General features: G+C 33.7%; 1 protein-coding gene across 1 annotated transcript; it reads left to right on the top strand.

Annotated features, from left to right (window-relative positions):
* The first annotated feature begins 4,103 nt into the window (after window positions 1-4,103).
* LOC100809881 (probable dolichyl pyrophosphate Man9GlcNAc2 alpha-1,3-glucosyltransferase) lies at window positions 4,104-14,386 on the top strand. The gene is made up of 7 exons (XM_003541233.5): window positions 4,104-4,217; window positions 4,393-4,829; window positions 5,432-5,615; window positions 5,733-5,840; window positions 6,733-6,894; window positions 13,410-13,662; window positions 13,762-14,386. The coding sequence occupies exons 2-7, from the start codon at window positions 4,438-4,440 to the stop codon at window positions 14,196-14,198; spliced, it is 1,536 nt and encodes a 511-aa protein (XP_003541281.1). The 5' UTR covers window positions 4,104-4,217; window positions 4,393-4,437; the 3' UTR covers window positions 14,199-14,386.
* Window positions 14,387-16,156: the final 1,770 nt, after the last annotated feature.

Raw genomic sequence — 16,156 nt, 5'->3', positions numbered from 1 at the left:
CTTCATTATAACATAAACTTTGTTTTTGAATTTTGTATGGATAATAGAACATTAATGAAAAGATCTTCTTCTTTTGTATGTTGTTTGTTACATGATTTTAAAGTAGTGTTAGATTGGAGCCATTTTGACTTAAGGTTGTGTTTGAGAAAGTGTTTGAGTTACGCCAATCCACCATGAGATAAGGACTGACAGTTGAACATGCTTTGGGAAGAATGCTGCAAAACAACACACTCTAAGGGTGGCATGTGTGAAGAGATTAAATATGATGATGTTATTGGAGTTTGAACATATATTGAGTGAGTTTGGTTAAACTTAAACAAACAACTTTAAAATAAGTGATTTTTTAAGAAGCAGATAGAATTTGCTTCTTAAAATTATTTTATTTACGCAGAAACAGTTTAGATAAACATACTTAAAAAAACAAAAAAGTTTCTTATTTTAATAAATAAGTTTAAACAGACTGACCCATTATGAAGTTGATTTACTATTTCATTAAACTGAAGTCCATGGCATTGTCAAATTGACTTGGGAGATGGCAACTTGATCTATCATGTTCTGGAGAGACCCTTTCGTGATGCTGTCTCAATGTTGTCAAGATTCTTACAATGTGCTGGAAGAATTAGATATATAGCCAGTTAGAAAGGCCATTGTTTCTAGTTATTCCAAAAATAAAAAATTCACATTTGGGTATACTTCAGGGCCTAGCGGATTGACCAAGAAACTGTCAAATTCTACTGCAAGCCTCAAAATCAGTAGATGAGTGTTGCTGACCGAAGGCATTAAATAACGTGCTTTGCATGATTTTATTTTTCATTTTCAACTAACTACTAATGCTTTCTTATTTTTACTATATTTCTTATTTTAAAGATTTCGTGAAAATCATAAGCCCAGGAAAAAAGAGGAGTTAAAAAAGGACGTCTGAGGAAATGATTAAGTGAGATATCAGACTTAATAGTATTTTTTAAACTGATTTTTAATCGTGGTGAATGACATGTAGTTGATCTAATCTAATGGGATAATATTTTGTTGTTGTGAAAATTACAAAATGCCAAAAACAAGATTGAAATGAAAAAAATATTATTGTTATGATCACTAATTTTAACAATGTGGAGGGAAACAATGTCTAACACATCCTTGTTTTCATTGGTAATACTAATACGTGCCTCTGTGGGGAAAAATAACACAAATTTGGCTAAAAGTGAACCGATACGGAAGAAGCATAAAATATTTTCTTACTGAGCATCTAAAGGAAAACTAAGCACTTGTAACATAAAAACTGATGTCTGATAAAAGCAAAATGTTATTTTGTTTAACTCAAATAAAGAGACGTGTTACCTCCCTATTTTCCATCATTTCTTGTCCACCAGCTAAACAAAAATGGAGAGGCTGCCATGATTTAGGGAACTAAAAAGGACAGACATTGCAGGGCATGTTTGGTTTAAAGTTTGTAAACATAAATTTGAATCAAAACTATGTTGGTAATTTAAGTTTGATAAAAACTGAGTTATTATAATGTAATTATGTTTGGATTTTTTTTTTTGAAAAATATGTTGGTAAAATGAAATTTGTTTGGATAAAACTAATTAAAAGTATTTTTACTTGATGTTGCTATTGGATAAATATTTCAAATGGAAAATGAGTTTTCAAAAGAAACCCCCAAATTACTTCTAATGAAACTCAGTTTGGAGTGAAAAGTTGGTCAAAAGATAACTTTTGAAGGCAACCAAACATTAAACATTATAGGGAATTGCTTGGGACACCCAACATTTTTGCTGGTACACCTAACAATTTATCAAAATACTGAAAATGCTCTTATGGATATTTTTAGTTATAAATAATAGATTAATTTTTTTATTTCTGCAGCACATTTTTTCGTAAAACTACAGTCCCTTAGTGTAACTTACTTCTGTTAGCGTTCTTTTGTGAGTGTTTGTTGTCACCGGTGATGTACACATGTTGTTTACGGATATACGGTGAAGTTCAATGATTTTTCGTCGCTAGAGAAGAAGAGGTGCATATTTTTTTTTCAAAACATACGAATTGACAATTCGTATGATTCATACAGATTGGCAATCCGTATGCCCAACAGTTCAGAAAAAATGTCATTTTCACGCTACCATCGTCGACAACAAACAACCAAAACTCAATGATTCAAACAAAACAATGCACAAACAAATCAAAAATGATAAAGAGAACAACTTATCTCGAAAGAGAATAGAAATGCGTCAAGCCAATGAACGGAGAAGAAGATGAGACACCACAGCAAAGAAGAAGAAGCTTGTTGCATGAATGGAAGCAAGGAAGAACAGGGAATGAAGAAGAAACAAGGAAGAAGAATGTGTGAAAAAGGTGAGGCAACGAAGGAACAAGTGTGTGAAGAAGAAGCAACAACGAAGGAAGAGGTGACTCGTATGGACGAGTCACTTTTTTTATTTATAGAGAAAAGGTGAAGGACATTTTAGCCCTTTCACCTTGGTTGTTGGGTATCCCAGCAAAAATGCGGGGTGCCCAAAGCAACTACCAACATTATAAGTTTGAGGGTCCAAAAGCATGTTTGAATCCACCAAACGTGAATCAAACATACTCACAATTTACAAGCCGATTGAAGGTTTAGTTCCTAGGCTCTTGGATGTCACAGAAAGATGGTCGAAGCCCATCATTGATCTACATGGTCTAGAATGAAAGCGGGTACAATTGAGATACATTTTAGTCAAATTGAACCAACAACTCAAACTTCAAAAAACCTTGCTTTAAGCTGGATCATTTTAGTTGAAATATTCCCTAATAGTGCACGAAACTACTTAAAAAGAATTTGATATTGAATCAAGATATTTCACATATCAGGCAAAGAGACTACACAACACAATAAAGTGTGTGTTTGAATAATGTCCAAAATCATGGTAGAGTATGATGAAGTGAGCCAACCTTGATTTTCATCAAATTTTGTATGTTTGGATTATTTTTAAAATCATCATTTATGATGAACAAAAATCATAATAGAATTGAAGCAAGTAAGAATAGCTTCTACTTCTACCAAAATCAATTATACAATAATCAATTTTGTAAAATCAATTTCATTTAAAATCAATTTTGTCATCATCAATCCAAACACACATTAAATTGATAAAATGTAGCACAATATTAAGCACAAAGAGTCAAGTAATTTTGACACCAAACTATAAACTTTCATATATCACAACCATTTTCTAAAGTAATAGTGGTTGAACATAGATAGTCATATCTATATATCAGTGGAAAATTAACTAAAATACATTTTTAGTTCTTTATGTTTTAGATTATATTTAATTTGATCTTTTATGTTTTAAAGTTAATTTTTTTATGTTTTTAAAGTGAGTTAAAATGATTATTTTGAAACAATAATCATTTCCAATTTTAGAACACAATGTGGAATCCTATTGTAACAATTAGAGAAGTAAAATTTATTTTATTATATTCATGCACATAAAAATTATAAAATCAAATTGACTTTTGAATAAGAAAAGGTGGTAAATATAATGAAAATTGAATCCAACAAAATATTTTTGAACCATCTAATATTTATTATGAATTTAATTATAATATAAATAAACGTTTATTTTGTGCATTATACATGATAAAATATTAATAATGAGATAAAATTGTAATTTTGATTGAAAATTCTCTCCCATTCATTTTTTTGCCACTTCTAAAAATCCTCAATTTTTTTTACAATATCATTACTCATATTTTAACTTACAAACTTTAATTAATCTTTTTTACTATTTACTTAATATTTAAGACTTTATAATAAAAATCTACTAAATTTTCATAAACCAAACATATTTTAAAGAAGTCATCTAAAAAAAGTGATATATATTATATAAATTTTATATACATAACATTATAAGGTACTTGTAAAACTAAAATAATATAAATATAAAATGTATAACACTAAAGTAATATAATTATTAATATAAAATTTATGGTTTGATTTGATTTCAAAAATACAAATTACATATCAAATCAATTGATTTTAAAAAAATCCAAATAAACTAAAAAGAAATAAGTTGGTTTGATTTTTGATTTTTTTTTAATGATATTTGGTTTTTATTTTGAATTTATTTAAATTTTAACACCGTGACGTCGTTTTGCACTTTGGGGTCTGAACTCTGAACCGAGACGCTGCTCTTTCTAACTTTCCTTTCCCGATCTCCGGCCATACCCCATGCCGCACGCAGGTAATTCTCTCTCTGGTCTCTGCCACTCATTCCTTCTCAACTCTCTAATTAAATCTCAGTTTTTTTTTTCTTTCCTGATTCTAAAATCAGAAAATAAATAAATAAATCGCTTACCGATGCTACTGATTTTGTGAATCCTGAATGCTGTTCTTTTTCTTTTGAATTTGTCATTTAGATTAGGGAATCGAACTTGTGAATGGAACTGAGTTGATTTTCTAAGATGGAAAAGGAAAATAAGGTGAAGGACACTGCAAGTGATGACGGTTATTGTTGGTGGTGGTTGGTTCAGAAAGGAACAACAGCTGTATTCATCACTGTTGGGTTGTTTGCATTGTTGGTCCGTGTGGCTGTGTCACTGCACCCTTACTCCGGCGCTGGCAACCCTCCGAAATTTGGGGACTATGAGGCTCAGAGACATTGGATGGAGATCACCATTAACCTTCCAATTAAGGAATGGTATAGGAACAGCTCCAACAATGATTTGAGATATTGGGGACTTGACTACCCGCCTCTGACCGCGTACCAGAGTTTCATCCATGGGCTTTTTCTTAAATTCTTCCACCCTGACTCCGTTGCTCCTTTCGCTTCCAGAGGTCATGAGTCCTATCTTGGGTGAGCATTTTACCCATTTTCGATTCCGAATTTAACAGATACTGTAAAATGGTATTTAGGTCTTTGGAATTTGGGAATGTACCTCACTTGCAGTGTAGTCTCAATTTAAATCATGTTTATGTTTCAGTGTTTGAATTACTTAAATGAGAAAATTTAGATTTAGTTCCTTTGGTGATATTTTCCTATCAGAATTGGAGGGTCACTTCAATATTCTGCATAATAAGGGTTTGCGTTAAAGGTCAGCATAGGGTACCTAAGTGAAATACAAATTCTATTCGAAGAACAACACTAAAAGTATCTAAGGAACTGTATCTAAGTTTGGTACTTATTCATACTCGTTTACGTTAGTCTTTAGTAGAGGTAGCTTAAGGAATAATGCAGGACACATTTGAATAATTTAAGTTCTCTTGTTCTGTAATTTAAATCAACAAGTGAATTACAATTGGGCACATTTTTAGGGACCCAAACGACAGTTTATCCATTTAGATTTTAGAATCCTATTGATGGATACGATTCTCTTGCTTTCAATTTAGTTGCTGAGTAGTGAGTATTTTAACTTTGTTATTATTATTTTTATTTTAAACTGTTGCTTACTTCTGCAGAAAACTACTCATGAGGTGGACAGTGTTATCATCTGATGCCCTGATATTCTTTCCAGCTGCCCTGTACTTTATTATTGTTTATTACAATCAATCTTCAAGGACCCGTAAAAGTGAATTAGCATGGCATACTGCTGTGCTATTGTTAAGCCCATGTTTGATCTTAATTGATCATGGCCATTTTCAGGTTTCTATAGAAAATTCTTATGTTGGTTTTGTTCAATGCCTTTGATTCTTTACATATTTTTCAGTCGCAGGTTTGGTAGTGTCTTAATTTTGAATATAGCATTTCGTTGCATTTCAGTACAACTGCATCAGCTTGGGCTTTACCATTGGTGCTGTTGCTGCTATCCTCTCTGGGAATGATCTTGTGGCTTCTGTTCTTTATTGTCTAGCTCTAAATCATAAACAGGTTAGTCTCCTTCATCACTGCATAGGTCTATTTTTCATTTGTTTTATTACTTCGACCTATTTTTACATGGTCTATGTAGTCATACATATATGATTACTCAACCTTACCCAAGAGGAGATATCATTCAAATTTTGAGTGTGTTTGGTTATATTGTTAAATTTGTTAGCAAGGTTTTTCCTCTTACAGACAACTTTATCTGGTAGATGCTTCATTCATTTTCTTGTATTATTTCTGGTATTGGTGTTAAATTGGGATGTCAATTGGTTGGATCTTGTACATTATTTTTCCCTTGTCTTGGTTGATTCTTGTAATTTGTTTATTAATTTATATATGACTATATCCTAAGTTTTATCCTGAATATAGCCTATACACTAGTTGAATAAAATGAAATTTCCAAATATTTTATAAGGTCAATTTAATGACTTTGCTATTATGTTGTGTAGATTAAAGTGAATAAGTGACTATTTTTTGGTTGTGTAGTTGAATATGATCTTTAGTTGATAGAACCATATAGTTGCCTGGGAAATAACAAATGAAAGTAAAGTTTAAATACTTTTTCAGTCTTTGCAGTTTAGTGTTTTTTTGCTTGTCGTCCTTATAGCACTTTAGATAACATTTTTTTCACTGTTCAAAGCGCTATCTAAAGTGCTTTAAGGACTAAAAGCGAAACAAACATAATTTGCAAGGACAGAAAACAAAAAAAATACTAAATTGCAGAGAGTAAATAGTTATTTAAGCATAAAAGTAATGGTTTAGGTAGTTGTGCCAGTTGATAAGCTAAGGACATAATGTACTATATCTGAAGTCAATTACATGCACTCATTTTTTTCTTTTTTTCTTTTGCTTTACTATCCTTCAGGGAATGGTAACTATTTTATGAATATTTTTCCAGATGAGTGCATATTTTGCACCTTCTTTTTTCAGCCATCTCCTTGGCAAATGCTTGAGGCGTAAATATCCAATCCTTGAGGTGTCAAAACTGGGGTTGTTGGTTTTAGGAACATTTGCAGCCGTGTGGTGGCCTTATCTTTATTCAACACAATCCATTTTGGAGGTAACAATGTTGTCATTGCCTGCTACATAGTGCATTTTATTATTAATTTCTCACTTGTTTTATAGTATTGTCCATATGTGGAAGCTGTTAATATTACCTTTACTGTTGTGCTTCCCTTCAACATAGAGGTTTTATAATTTTAACCTTTGTTCAATCTTCATTTGGTCATCCAGAAATAAATAAAATATATGCTGTTTCTTCCTTTTGTTTATGTTATTCATCCCACTTGCATGAAATCCAGCTTGGGCTATATTAAATGCCTTATGATTGGGTTTTATCTTGAAGGCTACTATTAATCAATTTTGTATTTTTAGTGTTAGAAAGCTTTGTAATGATGATAATAGGTAATTGGATACTTTGTTTGCGCCACAAGTGACAAATATGACACAATCAAGAAGACTGTATGATTGTGTTCTCCAATCTATCTTGTAGGATCATATGATCTTGACTTTAAGTGGGTATGTTCCTGATTATGCCACATGGTTGTGGCATGTGTGTGACTTGTGGTATCAAAGAACTATTCTAAATAATTATTTTGTTTTCTGATTTGCATTTGAAATTCTAGATATTTATTATTTAGTAATAGTATTTGTCCTTTGTGCAGTCCACTGAGTAGTCAGTATACTAATTAATAATCATCTTGGTTCAGTTAATGATGCAGTCCAAGTTGCATGTGTACAAAAATAGTAAGAGTTGGACCTAAGTTATTGAACAAGTAACACAAAAGCCTTGTATATGTCTATAAGAAGGGATGTTTCTTTTCATTTTGGAGCATAAATGAAGTATGTATATGTCATTAGGTGAATCTTTCAAACAAAGGAGCAGATTTATAAAATTTATCGTTGAAGGAAGTGATTGGACGATACTGTCTGTATCGTCCAGTCTAGTCCTCTATGTTGGAATCTATCTTCTCTCCGATGGAGCATCCAATCATGTCTAACAATGTATCACCTAGTCTGTTTAGTTAGTTAGAAAGTGCTAAAACCCATACATTGTAATTTCATTTTGTTCTCATCTTCAATAACAACGCCACCCCTTTTCTTCACGTGTTATTATTGTTGGTTTTCTTCTTCCCTAATCTGAATTTGTATTTCTCAGTCTTAAACCCTACAAATTGGTATCTAGAGCTTTGGTTCAGATCAGTTCTATATCTGTTTTGTGGTGGGTCTTAATCATCAAAGATCAACCATTATGTTTTTGTTCGTGTTGAGTCTTCAAGATTAGATCAAGAAGATGGTCAACACAATCAAGATTGAGAAATTCGCAGGGAAGAACAACTTCAACCTTTGGTGCATCAAGATGCGTGCTTTATTGAAAGAACAAGGGATCTGTGAACCTCTCTCTGGCCAACCGATGAAGATTGATAAGTCCATTTTTGAGCAACAAGAAGAAAAAGCGCATTCACTAATACTTTTGTCGTTGTTTGATAAAGTTCTTTATTAAGTTTTTGAAGGAAAAACCGCTTCTACGTTATGGCTCAAGTTGAAGAAACTCTTCATGATGAAATTAATTTGCAACAAGTTATTGTTGAAACGACATCTGTTTGACCTCCGTGAAGGAAGTTACGCCTTTGAAAGATCATCTGGACGAGTTAAACTCTGTCTTGTTGGAGCTTAGTGGCATTGATGCCAAATTAGAAGATGTAGATCTTGCAATGATTTTGTTAGCCTCTCTCCCCCCTTCATACAAGAATTTTGTTTATTCTCTAAGTGTTGGAAAGGATTGCATTATGCTTGAGAAAGTCAATTCCAATCTTTATTCAAGAGAGCTTCGACACAAAGCTTTTGGAAATGGTGATGATGCCTTTGCCTCTGGATTATCATTAACAAATTCTGCAAAAAGGACCGAAAAAGAAGAAAGACAAAGGATTCAAGAAGGGCAAAGTTGATTTAAAGGATATTTGTAATTACTACAAAGAATCTGGTCATTGGAAGAAAGATTGTCCTAAGAAAATCAAGGAAGATTCTATTGCAGCCATTGTTCAAAGTGATTTCTCATTAGAAGATGATTTGGTACTCTCGGTTGTTGATCAACAACAACATCACTTTGAACAATGAGTATTGGACTTAGGTTGTTCTTATGATATGAGTCCACACCGAAATTGGTTTGTGATAAATGAGAAGAAATCTGGTTGTAATGTTCTGATGGGTGGCAATGCTCCTTGCAAGACAGTTGGGATAGGTTCTATACAAATCAAAATGCATGATGAAATTGTTAGAACCTTAACCAATGTTTGCCATGTTCCGGAGCTTAAGAAGAATCTAATCTATGTGGGAGCCATGGATTCAAAAGGTTTTACTTGTTGTGTTGAAGGTGGAGTGATGCAAATCAAGGGGAAAGGTAGGTATGGTATAATGAAGAGAACCAAGCAAGGAAATTTGTATATCTTGCAAGGTTCCACTGTGATAGACTTTCAACTGTTTCACAAGTTGGAAGTCCTGTGTCCAATGATAATTCTCTGTGGCACATGCGTTTAGGCCACATAAGTGAAGAGACCGGAAATTTTGAGCAAACAAAGACTACTTGAAAATCACAAGGTGAAATCTCTTCAATTTTGTGTGCACTACTATGTTTATGGGAAGCAACACATGACAAAATTTCCAAAGATAGTGAACACTACAAAGGCCACATTGGACTGTGTCCATTCTGATTGTCGGGGGCCTTCGAGAGTTCCATCCCTATGAGAAGCAAGGCACTTCTTCTTTATCATCGATGATTACTCAAGGATGACATGAGTATTCATGATGAAGCATATATCTGAAGCCTTCAAATGTTCATTGAACACCACTCATGCAGAATCAAACAAGAAAGTAAGTCAAGCGTTTGGGGACAGACAATGGCTTGAAATTCTGTTCCGCAGAATTCAATGAATTCTGTAAGGAAGAAGACATTGCTAGACAACACATTGTTCGACATACTTCTCAACAAAATGGAGTAGCTGAAAGAATGAATAGGACCTTATTGGAAAGGGCTAGATGTGTGCTATCAAACTCAGGGTTGAATAGAGGTTTTTGAGTTGAGGCAGTCAGCACAACATACTACTTGGTGAATCGCTCTCCATCCACTGCCATAGATTTTAAAACCCCTATTGAGATATGGTCTAATAAACTGGCTGATTACTCAATGCTAAAAGTGTTTGGATGTCCAACATACTATCATGTAAATGAAGGTAAGTTAGAGCCTAGAGCTAAGAAGTGTGTCTTTATGGGATTTGGAAATGGAGTTAAAAGGATTCCAAATCTGGTCTTCGTCAAAAAGAAAGGTCATTATGAGTAGAGATATCACTTTTGATGAACTCTCTATACTGCATTCTAAGTCTGTGGAAGATTCAAGCAAGACAACTAATGTCACTAAGCAGGTGGAGTTTGAGAGCACCACAATAAAAAAATTTAGTGATCAGGAGCACTTTAAAGCGCTTGATGATATTGAAAAATATCATCAGGCACAACCCCAACAACATCAATCTGAATCAATGGATAAGTTTGACTAGACGAGTTAGAACCTTACGAGGAAGCCTAAGACTAATGCTGTTAGGAAGTCTCATAGGCAAATCAAAGCACTAGAAAGATATGGCTTTGATGATAGCGTCTCCTATGGACTACAACGAGATTTTTTCTCCAATCGTCAGACACACGTCCATTCATGTTTTACTAGCTCTTGTTGCAACTATGGATATTGAGCTAGACCAACTTGATGTGAAAACAACTTTTCTCCATGGAAATTGGAGGAAGATATTCTGATGAAACAACCAGGAGGTTTTAAGGTGCAAAGAAAGGAAGATTCTGTCTGTAGGTTGAAAAGGTCTCTCTATGGGCTGAAACAATCTCCAAGACAGTGGCACAAGAGATTCGATTAGTTCATCACCTCTCATGGGTACAACAAAAGTCCATACAATTAATGTGTTTATCATAGTAAGGTGGATGATGGTGCATACATCTATCATAAACTGAAGCCACTACTTAGTAGTGAATTTGAGATGAAAGATATGGGAGCAACTAAAAAGATTTTGGACGTGAAAACCTGGAGGGATTGTGCTCAAAATAAGCTCTTCTTAGGTCAGAAGGAATACATTCAGAAAGTGTTGAATCACTTTGGGATGGCAACAACAAAACCAGTATTTACTCTTTTGACATCGTCCATTCATCTCTCTGAACTCAATACTACTCAATTAGAATCAGAAAAGGAATACATGTCTTGTGTTCCTTATGCTAGTGTAGTTGGAAGTCTAATGTATGCCATGGTATGTACAAGACCAGATTTAGCACAAGCTATCAGTGTAGTGAGTAAGTATATGGGTAAACCTGGGAAGGAATATTGACAAATAGTTAAACGAATATTAAGGTACATTAAGGGTACAACTGATATTGGACTCATCCACTAAGGAGACACATCTTTTGCACTTGCTGGTTATTCAGATTCTGACTATGCTGCAGATTTGGATGCAAGGCGATTTGTGACAGGTTATGCTTTCACAATTGGCAATTCCCTTGTTAGTTGGAAAGCTACACTTCAGCCCATAGTTGCTTTGTCAACAATAGAGGGAGAATATATGGCTTTGGCAGAAGCAATGAAGGAAGAAATCTGGTTTAAGGGTCTTATCAGTGATCTTGGGTTTTCACAGGATAAAGTTATCATTTTCTGCGACAGTCTGAGTGCAATCTGCTTAGCCAAAGATCAAGTCCATCATGAAAGGACTAAACACATTGACGTTCGATATCATTTCATTTGTACTGAGAAGAGGATTGAAGTCCAAAAAGTTGATACAAGAGAAAACCCAGATTGAAGTCCGATATCGTGAAGCCTGTTCCTAGAAGCAAATTTATGCATTGCCTGGATCTGCTCAATGTAGATCGCTGGAAATAACTCTGTATATCTGATTCAGAATTGTTAATGAACCAAGGTGGATATTGTTGAAGGAGGTGACTGGGCGACATTGTCTGTAGCGTCCAGTCTAATCCTCTATGCTGGAATCTGTCTTTTGTCCTATGGAGCATCCAATCATGTCTAACAATGTATCGTCCAGTCTGTTTAGTTAGTTAGATGGTTCAGTTAACAAGTTCTGTTTGTAACTGATTTTTGTTATTTCTGTTTCAGTTTGTTATACTCCTATATAAGGGAGTTAATCAGAAGGGTTAAGCGTGACGCTGTGACGAGTGTGCTAAAATCCACACATTGTAATTTCATTGTTCTGACTTCAATAATAGTGATACCCCTTTTCTTCGCGTGTTATGATTGTCCATTTTCTTCTTCCCTAATCTGAATTTGTATTTCTCAGTCTTAAACCCAATATTTATAGATTATAATCTCTACATTGAACACTTAATCCTCAAATGCATAACTCATATCTGGCTATGCCTCCAATTTTGTGTAAGGTATTATAGGAGTTTGGAGCTACCAAATCAAGTTATCATCCTCTTTTGTGTTGAGTCTGCTAGATAGTTGACAAGACAGTTGTTTGATGAACATTGAATTTGTCCTCCCACTGGGATCACAAGATTTTTTTCTCTTCTGATTATCATGATTTTGGGAAAATGAGTTGAATGTTTATTTTGTTGCTATTTTTTTCTCTTCTGATTAACATTGAATTCGTATTTCTGGCAATGAACTATCTTTTTGGGCTTGAGGTTTATTTTGTTGGAGCAAATTGCTAGAATTTTCAGCCACTGGTCTTTGGATGTAATTTTTCTTTCGGATAAGAATCATGTTTATAAGAGATTAGTATTTTACTCTCTAAGTGTTTTTTACTTAGTTTTCTGTTAGACAGTTGTAAGGTTAGTTTTCTGTTAGATAGTTGTAAGGTTAGTTTTCTGTTAGACAGTTGTAAGTACAACTATCAACAGCTTTATCATTCTGTTATGCAACTGCCTATATCTACTGCTTCATTCCCCAACCTATAGTTGGGTTGAATCCTCATCAATACAGAAACATTTTCCTCTCTCTCTTTCTCTCTTCTCCCTAAATCTCTTTAATGTGATACTTTTTCTTGCTTCCTTGTGGCTCATGCCCCTCCTTTTTAAAGTTGTGTTTCTGTTATACGAGGTCATATAATAGTTTCTTTGAATTTTTATTTGTTTATTATTGTTCCCTTTTCATTGCTGTTGGGAGGATTCCTGATCCTCCTGCTCTGTATGTAGATGCAGTGATAGTTTAAACATCATTATGCATCATGGTTGTTAATAAAATAATGTTTTCTGCTTCCTTCATTGTATTCTTTATTGGAAAACTTGCAACTACTTACTAAATGATTAAAAACTATAATTTCGTTTCAACAAGTTATTCAATTTAGTGAAAGAATTTCACTATCATTCCTGAATGCCAGGCATTCTAATGTTGCTTTGTCTTACCTTTCTTCCAAAATTAAAACTTGTGTTCCTTTAATGTAGATATGGAAGTAGTATAAGTTTAAACCTAGCCGTAGAGATTGATACATTAAATTAAACAATAGAGATGCCTTCTTAAAACTATTTTCTGATCCTCTCAAAACCCTTCTTATTTGTATGTGGCACTTGTAACAGGTCCTCTCCCGTCTTGCTCCATTTGAAAGGGGAATATTTGAGGATTATGTGGCCAACTTTTGGTGTGCCTCTTCAATTCTCATCAAGTGGAAGAGATTGTTTACAACAGAGTCTCTGAAGCTTCTCAGCCTCACTGCAACAGTTATAACCTGTCTTCCTTCAATGGTTCAACAAATAAAGTCTCCTAGCAAACGAGGTTTCCTTTATGCGCTGCTGAACAGTTCTTTCTCATTTTACTTGTTTTCTTTTCAAGGTTGGTAGTGTTTTTTTTCTTTCATATTCCAGAATTGTGATAATTTTGTAAAGGAAAATCTTGTGAGAAATTGTTTGTTCTCCTTTTTTGCTCTTACAGTGCATGAGAAGTCTATTTTGCTGCCACTTCTTCCAGCAACCCTGCTGGCTGTTGAAGAGCCTTTTATTTTTAGGTGGTTCACGCAATTTGCCATGCTCTCCATGTTTCCTCTGATATGTCGCGACAACTTGGTTGTTCCATATTTGGCTTTACTTGCTCTCTTTGTCCTGATAATGAATGCACCTGGCCAACACAGAGTTAGAGAGAGTAATTATTTGGGCTCGGCAACCATGTTCCTTATTTTATGTTGCTATTTTGTTCTTCACATAGTTTACTTGACCATGCATCCTCCTGAGAAGTATCCTTTCCTTTTTGAAGCAATAATTATGAATCTGTGCTTCTCTCAGTTTGTTCTTGTAACTCTTGGCTGCAATATAAAGCAGTGGCTGTTAAATAGACCTGCCAAATTAGAAGAAACAGAAAAGAAGCAAATTTGACATTGGTTTCACTTTTTTAAAGTTGGATGGGTTGTTCTTGTTAGACAGTTGGAAGCGGATGTGACATTTTTTATGCATTTGAGCGATGATTTATAGAAAGGGAATTGATTGAGAGCTTGAGCTGCATTGACCTCAACTGTAATGATTTTATAATCTTTAGTCTTTAGTGTTCGCTGCTCTCTTTGGTTGATTGTTCTATTTCCGTCACCAAATTTACTTGGATTTTGATTTTATTGGTGCTACAGAAAAACCTTTTATATGTATATCGCTCTGCCATTATCTATTGTTAAGCATGCACAATTAAGCTACACTATCTGCTCTAATGTATTCTTCTGTGCATGCTGGTGGAGATTACTATTTTTTAAATCAGCATAGGAAAAAGTAAATTTAACACGAGTACATAGTCAACTGCAAGTCAATACTAAATTGCTTATTCGTGCCATTTCATTGACCATTTTCCAACATATACCAAAAGTTAATAATTTTGAAATATATTTATTTATAATAAAAATAAATTAGAATAACTTACTTTGTACATAAGAAGGGAACTTAAATAATTTCAAATTATGGGTACCCATGGGCACTAGTACCTTATTATTTGCTGTTGTCAAATAATTTCGAATTATGGGTAGCACTAGTACCTTATTATTTGCTCTTGTCCTATTAGTAAGCATATACTCATTAAATTATTCACTCTCTAGCAGAGTTTTACCCGCATTTTCGTCTCTAAATATAGGAGGTTTATCTTCGTAAAAGAGAAAAATGGACTGAGTTGATAGCAAATTATTATAAGATTTTACGATTTTTAATCTCAACTAGTAGAGTTTTACCCGCATTTTCGTCTCTAAATATAAGAGGTTTATCTTCGTAAAAGAGAAAAATGGACTGAGTTGATAGCAAATTATTATAAGATTTTACGATTTTTAATTTTCTTAAGGAAGAAATAAATAATTGTAGGGAAAATAATGGATAGAATAAATTTTAATTTGGATTATAGTAGATCGAATAAAAACAATCCATTAATATATTTGAATTCATTAAATTTTTCTTCAAAAATCCGATACATCCATGATCTATTTGATAAAAATTCATCAAATGCATTAATAACAATTTTTTATGAAAGGATATCCAATCCATCCACAAAAAGTAATATAATTTAAAAATTAATTATTTTTTATTTTAAAATACTTTTTCTCTTTTAAAAAGCAACTATCTCAATGATAAAGTCGACAATCATATCAGAAACAACACCCCTTGATACCTTCAATTCTTCAGAAAGTTTTTTAGCATAAGCCTCTGTCTAATCCAAGGCAATTTGGCTCTACCTTACAACAACTTCCTGATCCAGCAAGAAATCATAGGGATCCAAACCTGCACAATGCTATTTCATTTCCAAATATCTCCTATACCCTGGACCAACATGCTTCACAAATTTCTCCAAGCCAACCGAAACTCCCATTTGTGGAATGAATATCTTCCAAGTTTTACCGTCTTATCAATTTCATTGCTGGTCGCCAACCAACTTGGAATGTTAGTCATTTTACGAGTAACATAAGGTCTCTAAACAATGACTATTGAAGTAAGTCGGTTAGCATTATGCTTCTGCCTTTTTGATGGAGAAGAAATTGGAGGAATACGCTTTTCATGAGCATAGCCACTTTTAGAAGAGCAATCAAAAGCTGGTGCCTTTGTAGTAACAACGGCCTTTGCTTTTGCAACCGGCTTGAGCCGCTTCCTCTTTCTCAGCATAAATGGTAGCCATAGATGAGTTTTAACTCCTTGATTTCCTTATAAACTCTTCTGCAAAAAAGAAACAAGTTACATAAGTATGGATACCTTAGAAAAAAGAAGCTTATATAAATGTAGGTAGTGGTATACAACAAAAATATACACACCTAAAACATGATTCCAATCCACAACAGAAGTATTAAGCACCATTTTACAAGGGATATAAAGCC

Source organism: Glycine max, chromosome 13, assembly GCF_000004515.6.
Source record: "Glycine max cultivar Williams 82 chromosome 13, Glycine_max_v4.0, whole genome shotgun sequence".
Lineage (NCBI taxonomy): Eukaryota > Viridiplantae > Streptophyta > Magnoliopsida > Fabales > Fabaceae > Glycine > Glycine max.
Note: the sequence above shows the minus strand (reverse complement) of the source record. Positions and strands in the feature narration are given on the sequence as shown.